Source organism: Gopherus flavomarginatus, chromosome 2 (genome assembly GCF_025201925.1).
Source record: "Gopherus flavomarginatus isolate rGopFla2 chromosome 2, rGopFla2.mat.asm, whole genome shotgun sequence".
Classification (NCBI taxonomy): domain Eukaryota; kingdom Metazoa; phylum Chordata; order Testudines; family Testudinidae; genus Gopherus; species Gopherus flavomarginatus.
In genome coordinates this window covers 9,383,020-9,402,217 of record NC_066618.1, presented here as the reverse complement: position 1 = coordinate 9,402,217, position 19,198 = coordinate 9,383,020, and the positions used below count along the sequence as shown (strand labels likewise).

The 19,198-nt window shown below is 47.8% G+C and overlaps 2 protein-coding genes across 4 annotated transcripts in view; one reads left to right on the top strand and one right to left on the bottom strand.

Annotated features, from left to right (window-relative positions):
* Nucleotides 1–19,198, bottom strand: part of KLHL40 (kelch like family member 40) — a 249,731-nt gene that overhangs the window by 186,472 nt on the left and 44,061 nt on the right. The gene's annotated exons all lie outside the window — the stretch shown is intronic.
* ZBTB47 (zinc finger and BTB domain containing 47) overlaps nucleotides 1–19,198 on the top strand; it is a 96,309-nt gene that overhangs the window by 64,838 nt on the left and 12,273 nt on the right. For all 3 annotated transcript variants that reach the window (XM_050942558.1, XM_050942559.1, XM_050942560.1), the window contains 3 exons: nucleotides 1,034–2,410; nucleotides 11,018–11,165; nucleotides 13,317–13,432. In XM_050942558.1, coding sequence (XP_050798515.1) covers nucleotides 1,034–2,410; nucleotides 11,018–11,165; nucleotides 13,317–13,432 — 1,641 coding nt within the window. The remainder of the gene's footprint in view (nucleotides 1–1,033; nucleotides 2,411–11,017; nucleotides 11,166–13,316; nucleotides 13,433–19,198) is intronic.

Below are 19,198 nucleotides of genomic sequence, written 5' to 3'. Positions count from 1 at the left end.
CATTTGGGGCATATCCGGGATGAAGATACGAGTATCTAATGTGCTGTAGTGGAGATGGACCTCAATCCGAACCCAAATCCCCCCCACCAGTTGGGGGCATTCTGATCTGTGTCTGGACCAGGCAACTCTGGCTGCGTCTTTGCAGTTGTAGTCCAAGTGACTTTGCCTCTTTGCTTAGTGGCTCAGGAGCACCTTCGTCTCCATTTCAAAAGATCTTTTAAGCCCGCTCAGCACTGCGTTGGAATGGTAATGACTGACAGTTGATGAGGTGAGGGCGGGGAGGGCGTTTCGCCGTTCGTGGTAAGTTAGGTTTGGTGTTCTCAATACAGCTCCCAGGGAACAGGTATCCACTGAGCCACAAATTGCATTTGTCACAAATTGTTGACAGTTTCCTCCGACAGATGAAGGTTTGAACTGGCCTGAACTCCCTTTCGCACTGTGGATGAGACTGCGTAGCCAAATTCTGAAAGAACTCATACTGACATCAACATGGGGCTTTGTCTCACTCTAGTGGCTGGACCTTCTAAGGAGGTTTGAGTCAGCTGTTGCATTTATGGACCTGGGCTTTCAACTCAGGCAGTAGAACTTCGTTCTTTTGAATCCGGAGGTCCCAAGTTCAGACTGCGCAGATAACCAGAGCACGGTGGGTGGGTAAAGAGATGGGGACAACTCATTCTCTCAGGTCAGAGACCCACCACAGCAGATACGAATAAAGCCTGATGCTTGCAATGTGCTTGTCATCCAGGGATCTCAAAGCACTTTTTGGAAGTGGGCAAATATTATTGCTCCCTCTTCACAATTGTAGGGGGACAGACAGGGGATGTTATGGAACCCAGGGTCATGTTACGGAGAAGGCATCAGTCATGGAGTAGAGCCAGGCATATTAGTTATCAGTGTGGTGGTCTGACTACTAGATTAAACGTCTCCCTTGGTATCTAGCTTCTGTTGTGAGGGAGGGAAAGGAGGGACCATATAAAGGAAAAGGTTTTTCGCTCCTGAATTTTTGCATCTCCTTTCTTCTCTGTCCCTGCAGCTGATAGTTGAAAAGACAACTGACTACCCTTCCGCTGAATACTCTCTGGTGGAGGATGTAGCCCTCCACTTCACGTGTTTGATGGACAGACTGAATGAGCAGCGCCTGTTTCAGCCGGACCTGTGCGATGTGGACATTGTCCTAGTTCAGCAGAAGAGCATCTTCCCCGCCCACAAGGGGGTCCTTGCCGCGTACAGCCAGTTCTTCCACTCTCTCTTCACTCAGAACAAGCAGCTGCAGCGGGTAGAGCTCTCCTTGGAGGCTTTGACTTCCCAAGGCCTCCAGCAGATCCTCAACTTCATCTACACCTCCAAGCTGCTGGTGAACTCCTGCAATGTGCAGGATGTCCTGAACGCCGCGGCCGTGCTGCAGATGAGCAACATCGCCTCCTCCTGCCAGGAGCTCATCAACACCAGATCCCTCAGCCTGGCCATGGCCAGCGACATGGCCCTGCCCCCCGACGCCTGTGGCAATGCTATCCCCCCACAGTACTACTGTGAGATTAAGCAAGAGGTGGACTCTCTGCACCCCAAGATCTATGCCCGGGAAGGAAACGATCCCTACTCGGTGCGAGTAGAGGACAGGGTGGGTGGAGGTGGCAACCAGCACCTCCCGGCTGTGCCTGCCAAGCAGTATTACAAGGAGGAGAAGGACAGTGGCCTGGCCACCATGTGTAAGATGGAGGGCGGGGAGTCTGAGGAGGATCTGGACAGCCAGGGCTCTTACAACCGGGAGCAGATCATTGTGGAGGTGAACCTCAACAACCAAACCCTCAATGTTTCCAAGGGGATGGAAGGGAAGCCCACCACCAACGAAGCTGCCGCCGTGATTAGCCAACCAGACGGGGATGGACATGACACCGAGGAGGAAGGGGAGGAGGAAAATGAGGAAGCGGGGGAGGAGGAGGAGGAGGACGCTGAGGTGGGGGAGGAGGACGAGGAGGAGCACAGCGAAGAGGAAGACCTGGAGGAGACCACAGAGGAGGAGGAGGAAGAGGAGGACGATGAAGAGGCGTCCGAAGTGAAAAGGGAAAAATCTGGGCAGCCCCGCAGGGGGAGCAGGTCATCCAAGGCCACCAAGTCCACCATGTCCACCAGGTCCCAGGATCTGGCCAAGGCGGTGGACGAAGAGGAGGGCCAGCGTGGGAGGAAGAGGAAAAAGGAGCAGGATGGGCTGGGCCCGAAAGTCAAGCTGGAGGAAAAGCAGCACTACCCCTGCAAGAAGTGCCCCCGCGTCTTCAACAACCGCTGGTACTTGGAGAAGCACATGAACGTCACCCACAGCCGCATGCAGATCTGCGACAAGTGTGGCAAGCGCTTCCTGCTGGAGAGCGAGCTCCTACTGCACCATCAGACGGACTGCGAGAAGAACATTCAGGTGAGCCGCCGGCATGCCCCGCCTGGCCCCAGGGCGCTGCAGAGGGGCCCGGGCGCTCTGTGCCATCGCCTGGTGACATGCCAGAAGTATGTGGGGATTGGGCATGGTACTCTCCCAACAGAGCCACGAGTGATGCTCCAAGTATTCAGAGATTGTGGCTGGTGCTCCTTATGGCAGTGAGGTTTGTGTGTGTTGTCCTGGGGCTCCAGTTACCCAGCACATCGTGATCCCTAGTGGGTGGGGAGGAGAGGCAGTAAGTGATCTACACGGCGTGGCTCTGATCGCCTTATAACAGGAACAAAACCACTGAGGTACAGTAGAGGCACGGCCCAGAATACTGCTGTGTCCGGTGTGGTCACTGTAGTCTTTGTATTTCAGAGCTTTGTATTTTAAACACAGACAGGCACAGGTGAGGTCCCTGTCCAGCTTTTCCAGACTGAAAGACTGAGAGGGCTAGAGGACAGAGTTGTTCCTAAATAACATGGTCTTTGAGAGGCAGGAATAAAAATGTAAACATAGGGGTGAGGATAGAGGGTAGGGAATTGAAAGGATCCTGGATTGAAAGCTACATGCCCCGAAATCATAGAATATCAGGGTTGGAAGGGACTTCAGGAGGTCATCTGGTCCAACCCCCTGCTCAAATGCTGTTAAAGGGGCTCATAATGAGGATTAAATGATTGGCCTAATGTCAGAGCGCACTGGCGTGGCACTTTTTAGAGGGCAGGCTGTGGGCACAGAGAGAAAATGGCATAGAAAGCTAGGTGACGTAAGGCTGTGATGAATGGTTGGCGCCAATGTGTTTAAAGCCCATGTTAACAGTGTCATTGAGGTCCATAGCTCTGACACCAGAAAACTTCCCACCAGAAAACATCCCACCACTCTGACATCACACCCACGGGAGCGCTTTTACTTTAAGGCAGTGGTTCTCAAACCACGTGTACCCTGGGGGTACCCAGTGGTCTTCCAGGAGGTACATCAACTCATCTAGATATTTGCCTAGTTTTACAACAGGCTACATAAAAAGCACTAGTGAAGTCAATACGAACTAAAATTTCATATAGATAGTGAACTATTTATACTGCTCTGTATCATTTACACTGACATGTAAGTAATATTTATATTCCAACTGATCTATTTTATAATGATACGGTAAAAATGAGAGAATAAGCAATTTTTCAGTACTAGTGCTCTGTCACACTTTTGTAACTTTATTTCTGATTTTGTAAGCAAATTTTTTTTAAGTGAGGTGACACGGGGTACGCATGACAGATCAGGGACAGTTTTCTGGAAAGGTTGAGAGACGCTACTTTAGGGTGTTGACTAATGTCAGTTGTAGAACTGCAGTGCCAACTGCTGGAAAGAAACTAAATTGCAGCACTGCAGTGAGTGGACAGTGGTGTGCATCCTCGTGTTATTGTGTAAATGTGAAATACGAGCAACAGGGAATTAAGGAAAACTCTGGGTTTCTGTGGCCCCAAACCACTCAAGCATTGCTCTCCTGTTCTGCAGTCACTGCCGCCTGCCTCCCAGTGCGTTACACTGAGACACAAAGAAATTGCTTATCTACCGGTGTGAGTGTCTCGGCAACAGGGGTTTGTCTGATACCATTAGAATCTTGAGCAATGATGACCAAGGATTTTATCAGGGTTGTTTATGTAGACGAGAGGAAAAAGTAAAGCTAATTTATTTGTGTGTATATATGTGTGTACAGAAACACACACACACACACACACACAGCACAACCCTTGTATCCAAATACTCTGATCCAAGGAACTGCTAGCGGATCTGTTTCTGATATTCCCTCCCAATTTACCCAAATACATAACAGTGTCACTCATTCAGTTCGGATAATCCATGATGCTACTGTATATAGGTACTTATCTAATGTTTCTTGTCATTTTCATGCATATACTTAGGCCTTGTCTATAGTAGAAACGGTGCACCGGCTTATCCAAGCCGATTTCAAAAATCAGTCAATCAATCCAGTTACATTGATACAAACTCCTAACATAGACACACTTCAGCCAATTTAACCCTGTCTTAAATTGATTTAGCTTAATTTGGAAATTTGCTGCGTGAGATAAAACAGCTTTAATTCTCGCTCTAAATCGGTTTTGCTTTTGTGTCAGCGAATTTCTGAATTCAGCTAAATTAGTTTAATCCTTCCTTAAATCGCTTTAAGTACATCTGCTTTAGAGGTTTGTACCAATTTAACTAGATTTAATGGATTCTTAAAATAGATTCAGTTAAACCAATGCAACTTTTCTAATATAGACCAAGTCTTCTTTGAGAGTAATTTATTGGCTGGCTGCTACATTGGGACATTACAGGTGACATGAAGCAATCAAAACCCAGGAAAAGTTTAATAATACTGAATGCTGCAGCTGCATTGGTTAAGCAGTAAAAGTGCACATTTAAAAAAATTCTCCAACGAATCTTCTAATCCATGTTGAACTGTTTTGTATGATGCTATCATGACTAATATATATAAAATCCTAGACAGTCCATTGTTATCAGTCCAGTGCTTGAGTGATTTATTTTTAAATTAATCCAGCTCTGATCTTGTGAGGGTTATTCCTAAAACTATAGCTCTGGGCCATGGGATTGGTGAAGCCATGTAAAATTTGAACTCTTGCCCTTCCATTACCCACGTGTGAGGGACACTGAGGCCTGGTCCACACTACGCAGTTAAATCGATTTAAACAGCGTTAAATCGATTTAACGCTGTACCCGTCCACACTATAAGGCACTTTAAATCGATTTTAAGGGCTCTTAAAATCGATTTCTGTACTCCTCCCCAACGAGAGGAGTAACCCTAAAATCGATATTACTATATCGATTTAGGGTTAGTGTGGACAGAAATCGAAGTTATTGGTCTCATTCCTTTAATGTAGCTACCCAGAGTGCACCGCTCCGGAAATCGATGGTAGCCTAGGACCATGGATGCACACCACCGAATTAATGTGCCCTAGTGTGGACGCATAAAATCGATTTTATAATATCGGTTTTATAAAACCGGTTTTAGTAATTTCGATTTTATGCTGTAGTGTAGACGTAGCCTGAGGGATAAGGACTTGGTGTAAAAGACGCAGGAAATATAGGAATGCAGAAGGCTTCAAATAAGAGAGGTTCTCTCTAAGCATAAATAACATTGCTTATAACCAATTTCTTGTGTCAATATTTCTGGGGGAAATAAGAGGCACAGTACAGGCCCACCACGGTTGCGAACCTCCTGCAAGGGAGAAACCACAGAAGAAGAGAAAAAAAAAAGAATAATGGTCCATAATTATGGGTAAGGCTACGATTTAGTCACAGGTATTTTTAGTAAAAGTCATGGACAGGTCATGGGCAATAAACAAAAATTCACATCCCTGACCTGTCCATGACTTATACTATAAATATCCCTGACTAAATCTTGGCGGGGGGGCACCCAGGGGAGTTGCTGCTGGAGGGAGAGGCGGGGCCAGCCATGACACCAGCTGCTGGGGGCTGCTGGAGTACCAGCTGCTCCGGCCATCCTGGAGATTGCTGCTTAGGTGGTACCTGGCCCCAGCTGCATCACCTGAGCAGCGGCCAGTGCAACTGACCCTGGGGCTGCTCCAGCAGCAGCCAGTATGGCTGTCCCTGAGGCCACTGAGCAGCTGGCCTTGGGGCCAGGTGCTTGGGTGACCCTGGTGTCAGCAACGTTGGCCGCTGCTGAAGTCATGGAGGTGGCGGAAAGTCACTGGAATCCGTGAGTTCCGCCACCTCCGTGACAGACACGGTACCCTAGTTATGGGCAGTTCTGGTGTCCTTACTCAGGTTGAAGAGTACTTTATCCCAAGTGTTCCTATTGAAGTCAGCAGGCCAGATCGTCACCTCTTGTAAGTCAACATAGCTCCATTGACGTCAGTAGCTACATCAGCTCCACCAGCTAAGGTTCAGACCCACTTACATCCACTCGTGCAGTAAGGCACTGCCCAACATAAGTTCGAATATCAGAACCTGGGTCTAAGGTCCTGAGATTGAACTTAAAGCAGAGTTTAAACTTCTGTGTACTGTATGAATTACACATACAAAAAAACTACATTAAAATATTACGATTGCAATCTCCATAATTCAAAAATGACAGATTTAAGGTTGCCCGTCATTCTTTTTAGATGATCAGATACCGTTTTTTTCCCCCACAGGACCCTTGCCTCATTTAGTGCACAGGATAGTTATTCAATATTTGGTTTTCTCCTCATTATTCAGTGTAAGGGAAGAGGGGAGGGTCCCAGAGCCCAGACTCCAGCCTGAACTGGAATGTCTACACAGCAATTTTTAGCCCCACATCCTGAGCCCTGAGCCAAAGTCAGCTGACACGGGTCAGCAATGGCCATGCTGCTGGTCTTACGTTCCAGTGTAGAGGTACTCAACAAGGCAGGAGTCCCATGGAAAAAATGGTAGCTGATCATGTAGTTAAATATTGTATCATAATGTATATGCACAAGGGAACAGAATTAAAATTGTACAGACAACCTTAATTCTAGCATTTCCTAACTTTTGAGTGCTGGACTTCAACCAAAATTACAACTTTTCTGAGAATTTTCAGGCAAGTATTTTATTGGTTTGAATTTAAACTGATCTATTTTATAAATCTACATACAAAACATTGTGCATGTGAAGGATTTTTGCATAGTACTGTTTCCTTGTACAGTTGAGCCTTTTTCTTTTTTCTTTCTTTTTTTTTGGTCTTAGTGCAAATCTACAGAAGTTTTTTGTGCATTTTTGTGGTAAAATAAGTATTTTGAGCAAATTTATGTTCTTTCTGGCATGACAGTGATGCTAAGCTTGTACGGCAGTGAGACGTTCAGTTCTTTGATCTGTGCATTGAGGGGAATAGTATTATGGAATATGAAGAGTTTGGTGACATTGTGTCAGCTTGGGTACAAGTATCTAACAGGAAGGAGGTTAGAGAGTAGGGCTGGTTGAAAACACATGGATGACATATTTCTTTCAACAAGAAATGGCTTTCTGAATAATATGAATGTGCTGGACAGTGCTCAGAGCGTAACAGGGATTGTGTAGTTAATGAGGTGGTTCTCTGTGAGACGTCCAGAAGCTGCAGAAGTTGAAAGGTGTGTAGTGAATGAAGGAGGGGACTGCAGGAAGAGAAAAGAGGGTCTTGTGGCTAAGGCAAATGCTGCCTTGAAGAATTGGAATCAGTCCCTGCCTCTGCCACTGAGTTACTACTACATGGTGCTGGGCAAATCACTTAAACCAAACTTCCCAAATGACCATTTTATCTTCTTTAGTTCTTTCTTTCTGAGTTGTCCAAACTTCAGACACCTGGGGTGTGACTTGCCGAAGTGCTGAGCGCTCCCAGTCTGAAGTCAGTGGGAGCTTTGCTTTGAACATGTAAAGCACTAGCTAATGCAGGGGAAGAAAAGCTTGTTCTCCGGAAGGGCTGAGCTATGGGTTGTGGCCAGAGCGCTGAACGCTGAAGACAAGGCATGAAAGCACTCGGTGGTGTCCAGGCCTGTTGAAGTTCCTGGGAGAGAGATGGGGAACTGAAGCAGCAGACGCATCTGATCCCATCCCCGAATGGATCCCACAACACTTTACGCACATGGCTAACTGATTAGGCAGCGATTTGAGCAGGCAAGAGAGAACAGTTTTCCCTCCAGACTGAGAATGCAGATAAACTGAGATTGACAGAATAAAATGGCCAAAAATGGAGTTAAGCCCGGATGCTAGATTTAACACATTGGTGATTACACAGAGCGCCCTGGGGTTTTCAGTGACCACACATGCTTGATTTTACAAGCCCCACCAAATTACAGCATGTGCTGTAGGGCAGTGCCCCCTCTGCTGGGGCTTTGATTCAACACTGACTTTACATTGGTGGGTCAGTAATGTGTCACTTCTTTCAGCAGTCTCCAGACCGTGTGGGATTCCCATCCAAATGCTGGCCAAGTCCAACCCCGTTTAGCTTCTGTTCTCCCCAGCCCTGGCGACCAGAGGTGGGGTGGCGGCAGAAGCCTACAGAGCTGGCAGCTTGAGAAGCAGAGAGTGGGTTAATCCCTGCAGTTCTGCCCGTGCTGTGAGCTGTGCTCCTTAAATGGGTCTTGAAACCAAATCTGCAGTCAGTCTCCTCAGAGAATGTGACAGATACAAACTTCAGGATGCGGTAGGGGTGGGGATTAGCAAAAAGAGAGGATCTTGGGAGGCCAATAAAAGATAACTGCTGCCTATGAAATGTGAAAGGGCACTGTGTCCCTGTGTCTCATTGCTGCTGGGTAAGCACAGCTAAGGGATTATAGCAAGTGGCACTATCCTGTCTGACTCCTTCACGGTGAAAATGTGTTCAGGACACTGGGATGCTTGATCATCCGAAGTCAGCGATTGCTTAGCAATCCTGTGACTTGCCTATTCCAAGGGGCAGTTCTTTTCCCCCTGAAAGTTATCGCCTGGAAGTGGAGCAGTGAGAGCTAGAACCAGATTATTAGAGGCCCTCTTCTGACTGTGACATAAAACTGAAGCTGTGGCCGACTGGCCATTAACGATTCCATGGCAGCTTGTTGGTCAGATTCCCCTAAGATAACTATATTCCGCCTCTGTAAATCCCTCCTGCAGTGACAAGTGGGATCAGTATTCTGGTGTTATACTGTGTTATACTACCCCCACCCCCCAGAGAAGGCTGCAATTCAGTGAGGGGAACGAAGTGCTCCCTGTGTGTCCTGTAGCAATGAGTGGCGCTTGTCATGAAAGAGTTCGATGAAGCTGTATCAACTCCCCTTCTCGCTCTTGCCCTCAGTGACGCTCAGTCACGCTGTCATTCCCCTTCGCGGTGATGGCTCCCAGTGAAAGTGTCAGAGGTGCGGTGAAGGTGAAGCCCCACTCATGGTGCCTGACAGGTCAGTTCCAGCCGAGTCCCTTCGCTAGTGAAATCTGGGGCTGCAGTGCCTGCTCCTGCAGGAGGACTGTAACCTGTAGGGCAGCATGTGGTAAATGGATAATTTAGGACTTTGTGGGGTTCTTCATGATCCGGTGCTAGCTGGAAAGACAGTGAAGGAAACCTAGGCATGCACCGGGCTCTGATTGCGAGGGTATAGGCGGTTATGTCATGTGAGCGTTATTAGTTACATTACGGTAGTGCCTTGGAACCCCCATCAAGGATCAGGGGCTGCATTGTGTTAGGTGCTGTACAGGCAGGTAACACAGACAGTCCCTGCCCCAGAGAACCCATGGTCTTGGCCATTCTGTGCCCAGCTGATGCTGATGTCTGGCTGGACTCCTTTGGGATGGCTGCTGCTTTCGTGCTAGGCCTGAGTCAGTGTGGAAGCTGGTATGGCCTCAGGGGAATACAAGGAGCTTCCATGCAGCGGCAGACGAGTACTGGCTGAACACATTGCATGCTGGGATACCACCATCCCCAGCTGGCAGGCAGCCCAGGGAATCTAGTGCCCAAGGACAAGCCGGTCCTGGCGCAGGTCCCACACTGTAGTGCAGCTAGCAGCTGGGAGGGTGTCTCCTGGCTCTCTGCGCCCTGTGCCTTCCCGCTCCCTAGACTATGTACAGCCAGGGGAAAAGCTGGCACTAGCCTGAAGCTGAAGAGAATGGCCTGGCTCAGCCTCTCTGTCTAGGCGGTTCTGACTGAGGTTTCCTTAGTCTTTCAGTTCATTTGAATCCAAAGTGAAGCTCCAGGGTTCGAAGCTCAGGAGGATCCTAATCAGTCTTGCAAACATCAGTGGGTTTTAGGTCGATGCCCCCCAGCATTGCTGATGGTTTGAAGACACACAGCCTATGGCTTACATTCCGAACGACACCCAAGGCTTGCTGGGGTCTAGGATATCCATCCTCCTACTCACATGCTGCTGCTTAGTCCGTTCACCGTAACTCTGTTTACCTCTCTGCTTGCTAAAGTAGTAGCATCCTCTGCCCAGGGGAGGAAAGAGAGGATCTGCACAACAGCAGATGCCCAGCCGCACTGTCACACATGTCCCACTCCCTGGGATCCAGCCCTCCAGCCCTCATGCGTCAGAACTGCACTGGATCTACAGCACAGGCCCTCAGCAGCCAGCACCCAGGGTGAGAGCAGCTAGCGCTGCACTCTATAAACTAGGGCTGGTCAAGAATTTTCCCTCAAAACTTTTGAGACAGCAAATTGGATATTCGGCTCAAGCTGAACGAGTACCTTGGGGCTTTTCGACCAAAGGTCACCATTTTCTGTGAGAAAATTTCAAGAAACTCATTTGTTTTCATTTTTGGCTACGTGTTCCCGGCGCGGGAACATTTCCTGACCTGCTCTGCTACAGCTATGTGGTCACCTTTGCGGTAGCCAGCTCTGTCTGGTGCAGAAGGGCTGGGGTGGGGAGTTGCTCTTCCGTGCACTCTCCTTCTCCCTTGGAGCATGGTTGACCTTGTAGAACTCAAGTGGGCCAGAGGAGTGTGATTGTTGGGAGTGCATAGGGGAGCAGCATAGAGTGAAAAAATTCTGGCTGGACCCCCTATCATACCCACCCTCTGTAAAGCGACAGTTTGTCCCATGAACCTACGTTTAATTTTGTAAGCTGGGGACCCTTCCCTGTATATTTCCCCCCTGGCGTATTTCAGCCGCTGTCTTACTCTTCTCTTCCCTTGCAGTGTGTGACGTGTGGGAAAGCATTTAAGAAACTTTGGTCTCTGCATGAACACAATAAAATTGTCCATGGCTACGCAGAGAAGAAGTTCTCCTGTGAAATCTGTGAGAAGAAATTCTACACCATGGCACATGTGCGGAAACACATGGTTGGTGAGTGCATGGGTGTTTGTGCTGGGGCTGCGGGGGCATCACACTTAATGGAGATGCAGTTTAACCCTATTCCTAGACTGTGCTGAAGAGGTTTCCCACATATCTCTTAAAAAACTGAAATTAGAGCTGGGCAAATGACAGATTTTTCAGTTCATTGACAGTTCTGAAAAATGGGGAAAAATAGGTTCCGGTTGAATTAAATGTTTTATTAGACAAAATCAAACCATTTCAATTCTGACCATTTTTAATGTTGTTGAAATTTTTAAATAAAATTTGTTTCAAGCCAAAAAATTGAAACGGTTTGTTTAACAAACGTCTGAACAAAATATTTTCATTTTTCTGAATTGCTTTCAAATGAACAATTCAGCGAAGTTAACATGTGAATTCGTGAAATGTTTGGTTGTTGTCAAACCTGCATTTTTGCATAAAAAAAAAAAGATTGGCCAAAAAATTTCACCCTAAATGAAATGTATGTGTTCTTGGGAACTAGTTTATGGAGGCGATGAGAGACAGGCGCTTTAGAGACAATGCTGTTTTCCTTTTGCTAATAAAGTTCCTTGTTGAGCCTTAGAAGAAAGCGACTTTTACGGGGAGTCTTTTCCATTGGCAGGTTGTCGTTGTCACACTTTCAGGATAACTGCACCTGTACTTTCCCGCTGAGATCCAGTTCAGGAGTGCCCAGTCTGGTCTCTGGCCTCCAGCCATCACCTGTCTCTGGGCAGGGACCCTTGTCCCACTCCCTTCTGACTGGCGGTTTATGGCTGCACAGCTCCCTGCCACACCCTATGATATCTCCAGCAGATCTGACAGACACCTAGCCCCCTGCTCTTTACTTTCTCTCCAAAGCCAATTACAAGGGTTTTTTTTACCGGTGACCACACAGCTCTTCCAAAGGTCCTGTCTGTTTGCTGAATCTGAGGGAAGCCTATTTAAACTCAATCTTTTATACCCGAAGTCTTGCTTTGTCTCCCAGCCTCCTGAAAACAGGTAAAATCAGTCGCTTCACCCGTGTCCCAGGAGCTCAAGCTTCAAAGGCTGGGAATCTACATAGCCAGCCTTGAGATTTTGCATAAGTCACCCTCTGGTGATTCCATATTCCTCAGGAAACCAACTCAACAAGCCAAGAACACTCAAATACACGTCGCCTGTATTGGTGCAGAGGGCTATGAATACTCTACAGCTCATACTATTTGGTCTATCTCAATGGTTTTTTGAGATTTTCCTGATTTAAACATAAAATACAATATGCCCGCCCCAAAGATGCTGCATATAGTTGCAATATCTGTCACAGGTCTCAAGTGGCTTGTGATAGAATTTAAGTGTGGGTCTGCTCAGAAGAGTGATTATATAAAAATGACCCTTTCTTTTCAATGGCTTTTAATCAGAGTCAGAGTAAACTGCAGCAGGACGAGCTTTTGGTGCTTGTTAGCCCTGCAGAGCCAACACAGCTATGGGAGAGTGAGCTAGGGTCTCTTCCTCCTTGTGCATGGTCGACAGGATTGTTAATTAAGTTACATGGTCAAAGGCTGCTCTTCAGTCATTGAGGACAGTGGGGCTTGAAAGGAATAAGAGCAGGCAAAATGTGGCCTGCTGGTTATATGCATGAGAAGGAAAGACTCCAGCTCGACTCTGAGATCCCAGGACAAGTTTGCAGGGCTGTTGGTTAGGAAAAAGCCTCTCTTTACTGAGCAAGTTTCACCTGGATTTAGTGAAAGACAGTAGTTACTACTCTTTATTAAAGAGAAACAAAATAGGAGGTAGCACAATTTTTTGTTTCAAAATATTAAAAGAGAGGGTGATAAATACAAAAGTTCAGAGAATACGCTGGCAGCTAGGCAACGCGGCCAGTGAGTTATGAGAGGTGTGTGTATTGTTTCATAAAAGTTATCACTGTTTATTTAAAATCACGTCATGCCATTTGCCCCATCTTTCCCGAGCTAACTCAGCTGTTAATCTAACACAGACGTTAAGTAGCTCCATTTCTCATTCATTCACATGGTAGCCTTCTGAGGTGCAAAGTCCGGATTGCCTTGCTTTGGCGTGCCAGCAATGGGCTCCGTCTGGAGGGAGCACCGGAGCGTTCTCGCTATTACGGTCACTTTGTATCACCTCTCCCTTCAAATTTTATTGCCTCTTTGCCTTCATTTGTAGCTCACACCAAGGATATGCCGTTCACATGTGAGACTTGTGGGAAGTCGTTCAAACGCAGCATGTCCCTGAAAGTCCATTCTCTTCAGCACTCCGGGGAAAAGCCTTTTAAATGTGAGGTAAGAGAAGAAATTCTGCAGACACCCCCTCCGCAAAAAAAATCCCTCCCCCCACACTCTCAACATGGTGAGTCACCTGCTTTCTGCTTGGGACTTCCAGTCTCAAATTAGCGCACACTCATGCCCAGCCCCCACCACAAGCCCTTCTGCATCTGAACCCTTTCGTGCTAATCGCTTCCATTTCTTGTAACCCAGAGGATCTTTCTGTCATCCAAGCCTTGCCATATGCTTTACAAAGGCTAATTTAGCCTTCCATAAGGCCCTTGAGAAGGAAATAATACCTCACGAACCAGCTAGTCATCACCAGGGATCTAGTTTTCTGTGATAAAACCCACCCCCGAAATTCTCTATTTAAAAAGAACCCATACATATCCGGCTTTTCCCGCAATTAAAATGAAATCTGATGGTCTGAGCCCCGCCGTCTGGAGTTGACGGCCCAAGCCCCATCAGATTCTCTGTAAAAACGCAAATTCCGTGTTTTTCCGCAACAAACAGATTTCGAGGATCCCTGCTCATCACTAGTGTGAGTGTGCATCACTGCCCCCTTTTGGGTGTAATTTGAGTAGCCAGCAGTCTCCTTCTAGCCCAGGTAAGCTGTGCTTCTGGAGCAGAGCTCTATCCCCCGTGGTCTCTGTGGATGGCCGCTCTTGCCATCAGTAGCCATAGTGGGCAGCAGACTAGTTACATTAGTACTGTGCTCATTTTACAGGCAGGGAAACTGAGGTCTTAGAGATTTTGACTTGCCCAGACTCTCATGAGTAAATAGGCTGGGGAAGGAACCCAGGAGTCCTAGCTCTCAGTACTGCATCTTACCCACAACCCCATTACTTCTGTCTGCTACCAGCTTTCATTCATTGTCCTACGGAGCAAGTTAAAGGCTTACGCCAACCTGTAACTATCAGGGGGTCAGGGAGAAACTTTCCCAAGGGGCAGTTTGTCCCATAAAGTACCTATCTGAACTACCCTCTGAAGCAGCTGGTGCTTGTCACTGTTGGAGACAGGATCCTGAACTAGGTGGACCATGAGTCTGATCCAGTGTGTCAATTCCTGTGTTTCATGGAGGAAAGTAGCGGGACGGTTTGGGGACTGACACTGAGATAGAGTTTTCACCTCCCAGGTCACCAATCCACAACCACCGGCTCTTTCATGAGGGATCTCAGCCCAGTTCTTATTGGACGGGCATCCATGCCACAAAATCAGCACCGCAATTGGCACTAGTTGCTACCCTCAGTTGATATAGTGTATTTAGATGTTCAGAAAGCCTTTGACAAGGTCCCTGGCCAAAGGCTCTTAAGCAGAGTAAGCAGTCATGGGGTAAGAGGGAATGTCTTCTCATGGATTGGTAACTGGTTAAAAGATAGGAAACAAAGGGTAGGAATAAATGGTCAGTTTTCAGAATGGAAAGAGGTCAATAGTGGTGTCCCCCAGGGGTCTGTACTGGGACCAGTCCTGTTCAGTATATTCATAAATTATCTGGAAAAGGGGGTAAACAGTAAAGTGGCAAAATTTGCAGATGATACAAAACCTCTCAAGATAGTTAAGTCCCAGGCAGACTGCAAAGAGCTACAAAAGGATGTCACAAAACTGGGTGACTGGGCAACAAAATGGCAGATGAAATTCAGTGTTGATAAATGCAGACTAATGCACATTAGAAAATAATACATATAATATTATGAGTCTAAATTACCTGCTACCACTCAAGAGAGAGATCTTGGAGTTGTTGTGAATAGTTTTCTGAAAAGATCCACTCAATGTGCAGCGGCAGTCAAAAAAGTGAACAGAATGTTGGGAATCATTAAGAAAGGGATAGATAATAAGACAGAAAATATCATATTACCTCTGTATAAATCCATGATACACCCACATCTTGAGTACTGCATGCAGATGTGGTCGCCCCAGCTCAAAAAATATATATTAGACTTGGAAAAGGTTCAGAAAAGGGCAGCAAAAATGATTAGGGGTATGGAGCAGCTGCTGTATGAGGAGAGATTAATAAGACTGGGATTTTTCATCTTGGAAAAGAGACGACTAAGGGGGGATATGACAGAGATCTATAAAATCATGACTGGTGTGGAGAAAGTAAATAAGGAAGTGTTATTTATTCCTTCTCATAACACAAGAAATAGGGATCACCAAATGAAATTAATAGACAGCAAGTTTCAAACAAACAAACAAACAAACAGGAAGTATTTTTTTACACAACGCACAGTCAACCTGTGGAACTCCTTGCCGGAGGATATTGTGAACACCAAGACTATAAAAGGGTTAAAAAAAGAACTAGATAAATTCGTGGAGGATAGGTCCGTCAATGGCTATTAGCCAGGATGGGCAGGGATGGTGTCCTTAGTGACCGTTTGCCAGAAGCTGCGAATGGGCGATAGGAGATGGATCACTCGATGATCACCTGCTCTGTTCATTCCCTCTGGGGTACCTGGCAGTGGCTACTGTCGGAAGACAGGATACTGGGCTAGATGGACCCTTGGTCTGATGCAGAACGGCCATTCGTATGTTCTCATTGCCTCAATAAGGAGAGGGAGCCAAGGATTGAATGGGCATGAGACCGAATGACCGTCTCGCCCACTGAGTTGGTCATCCAGGCTCTGTGTTAAAGCACCTTGAGAAGGCAGCATTGTGGGTAGCTTGCACCACCTCTGCCTCTGCAGTTGCTACTCGATGGATGCAGAGAGAGCCCCGCACTGGAAGCCTCTTTGTTCTGATGCTCTCCCCTTCCTTTCTATCATTGTTTATTTTTAATGGTAATAAACATAACATTGTTTGAATTAAGAACTTGGGGGCAGTGATGAGCTGCCAAAATCTTAACAATCGGTTCCCTCCTCACCCCACAAGGGGATCGTGGCCTGCCCCCGCTCCCCAGGACTCCTGCCCCATCCAACCCCCACATTCTTTGATGCTCCCCCCGGAACCCCTGCCCCATCCACCCCCTTCCCTGTCCCCTGACTGCCCCCTGCTGCCCCATCCAACCCTTCCTCACATTCCTGATGGCCCCCCAGGACCCCTGTCCCATCCATCCCCTTCCCTGTCCCGACTGTCCCCGCTGCCCCATCCAACCCCTCCTCTCATTCCTGATGGCCCCCCAGGACCCCTGTCCATCCATCTCCTTCCCTGTCCCGACTGCCCCCGCTGCCCCATCCAACCCCTCCTCTCATTCCTGATGGCCCTCCGGGACCCCTGCCCCATCCAACCACCCCTTTTCCCTGTTCCCTGACTGCCCCTGGAACCCCTGTCCCCTGACTGCCCCCCGCCGCCCCATCTAACCCTTGCTCCTTCCTGACTGCTTCCCCGGGACCCTTGCCCCCATTCAACCCCCCTGTTCCCCGCCCTCTGACTGCCCCGACCCCTATCCACTCTCGAATCCCCGACCACCTCCCTGAACTCTGCTGCCCTCCTTCCAACCTCCCTGCTCCCTACCCACTTACCATGCTGCCTGGAGGTGCTACAGCCATGCCGCTCGGCTGGAGCTGGGCCACACTGCTGCTGCGCAGCACTTGAAGCACTGGGTCAGGCCGAGCTCGCGGCCCCCCCGCTTCCCGCGAATCATCTGTTTGCACGGGAAGTGGGGGGGAGCATTCAGGGGAGGAGGCGGAGCGGAGGTGAGCTGGGGCTGGGGGGCTGGAGCACCCCCGTGGTCGGTGCCTAAGGTGCCACTTTTGGATAATGTGCTCAGGGGAAGCTGCCAGTCCCCCTGCTCCCTCCTCTCGGCAGCTATGCTCCTGGGTCACTTCAACTTACCGGTTATTAAATTTGGAAGCCCGCACAAGACAACTGGTTCTAAAAGGGCTTCTAAATTTAACAACTGGTTCCCGCGGTTAGGCTGGGAGGACATTGCATATGCCATTGTTGTCGTTGCACACATTTGAAACGTCGGTATGTGTTAAATGCTGATTTTGTTCAATAGCTAAGTAACTGAAAAGCATCACTCCAAAATTTCCAGGTGCTTTCTACATCTGTTATAGGTTCAGAAAGCTGGAAGCAAGCCAGGCAGGTGTCTCAAGTTGAAAAAGGGACAAGGCAGGGAAATCCTTTAATCTGGCAACTGGTTCCCAGCCTTGCATTTACACCCAACCTTTGGCTTTCCTTCCTTTCCAAAAGCCTGGAGGTGGGCTTTGCAGCATGCCCTGAAGATCAACAGATTAGGGTTCTTTTGGCCCCTAGGTGGGGAGTGAACTATGCTGTGTTCCAGCACACTGCTGGTTTGGAGAGGCTGGTAAATGTACAGAGAGGAGAGGAATATAAGAATGGCCACACTGGGTCACACCAATGGTCCATGTGGCCTGTATCCTGTCTGCTGACAGTGGCCAATGCCAGGTGCTTCAGAGGGAATTATCAAGTGAGCCATTGCCTGTCATCAGGTTCCAGCTTCTGGCAGTCAGAGGTTTAACAACAACTAGAGCAGGATAGATGGTCCAGTGGTTAAGGCACTAGCCTGAGTTCAAGTCCCTGCTCTGCCAGTGATGTCTCACTGTGCCTCAGTTTTCCCCATCTGTAAAATGGGAACAATAGCACAGCCCTACTTCACAGGATTGCCATGGGGATAAAGATATTAAAGAATGTGAGGTGCACAGATGCTATAGTAACAGGGGCTTGGATAAGTGCTGTAGATTTCAAGGCTGGAAAGGACACGTGTAATCATCTGGTCTGATTAATGATTATCAAAATGTTTCTTAATGGGAGTGCCTGATTTCAGGGCTCCTACAGGGACACATGGATTCCACCTGGTACTAGTACATCACCCATCCACAGGATATTGAAGTGTATTGATGTAAAAGGCACATTAAAACAAGGGTGAGTGTGAATTCAGAGAATCCTGTATTCTGCAGCTTCAATCATTCTGAATTCCATGGTTCTTCCAGCCACTACAAATGCAGGGTCACTATCTGCTTCTATCTAATTTCCCTAAATGGCCACACAACTGCTGCTGGGGCATAAATTCACCACTGGAAAACTGCACAGTCAAAAAAAAGGTGCTGAATAATCTGGCTGCTTTTCTTGTAGCAATGCAAAAACTTCTTCCAAGCCATAGAGTTGGTGGAGGTAACCATGTGAAGCTCTGAGCTCGCTGGAGTTTTGGCTTGTGTTCTGGCCCTGGAAGGTAGCAAGGTACAAACTTGCTCATGTGAAAGTTCCTCGTCAGCAGTCTGCGAATAGTACACCAGTTTTACTGTTTCTTTTTATCTTCTGGGTTCTACTGGCCATGCCTGGGCTGCCCAAGGCTGGGGTCATGCATGTAAGCTCCCTGGGATGCAGCCTTCCTATGTGCACTTCCTGACCTGACGTGCAGAAAATGACCATTTGGCTTCCCACTGTCCACAGCTACATAGAGCAAGGTGTCTTCTCTGCTTCCTCCAGAGCTTAGCAGCAATACAGTAAATCCTCTTGCTCTAATGCATTTGAATAAGGTGTCTTAACCACTCTTGTAGTCTGGGATAATCGTCCATCTATTTATTGATCCTTCCGTTCCCCTCGACCCTGCTTAGGAGTTATGTAGTTATGTCGCCAAGCCACGTGCATCAACGGAAGTTGGGAAGCCGCACTTCAGCACTTACCTGTGCAGTAATTTATCCTGACCCTGCTGCTAAATCCTTGCCGAGCATGAAACAGGATGAGTGGGAGCCCTTGGGGCTTTGCAGTTACACTAGTTGAAGTAGCTGTTGTTCTTACACGAGAGCGAGAGTCGCTGACTGAGCGGGTGGCATTCTTCTCTCTGAGTCAGCCCTGGAGCAGGGCCTCGGTGTGGTGTTGGGGAGC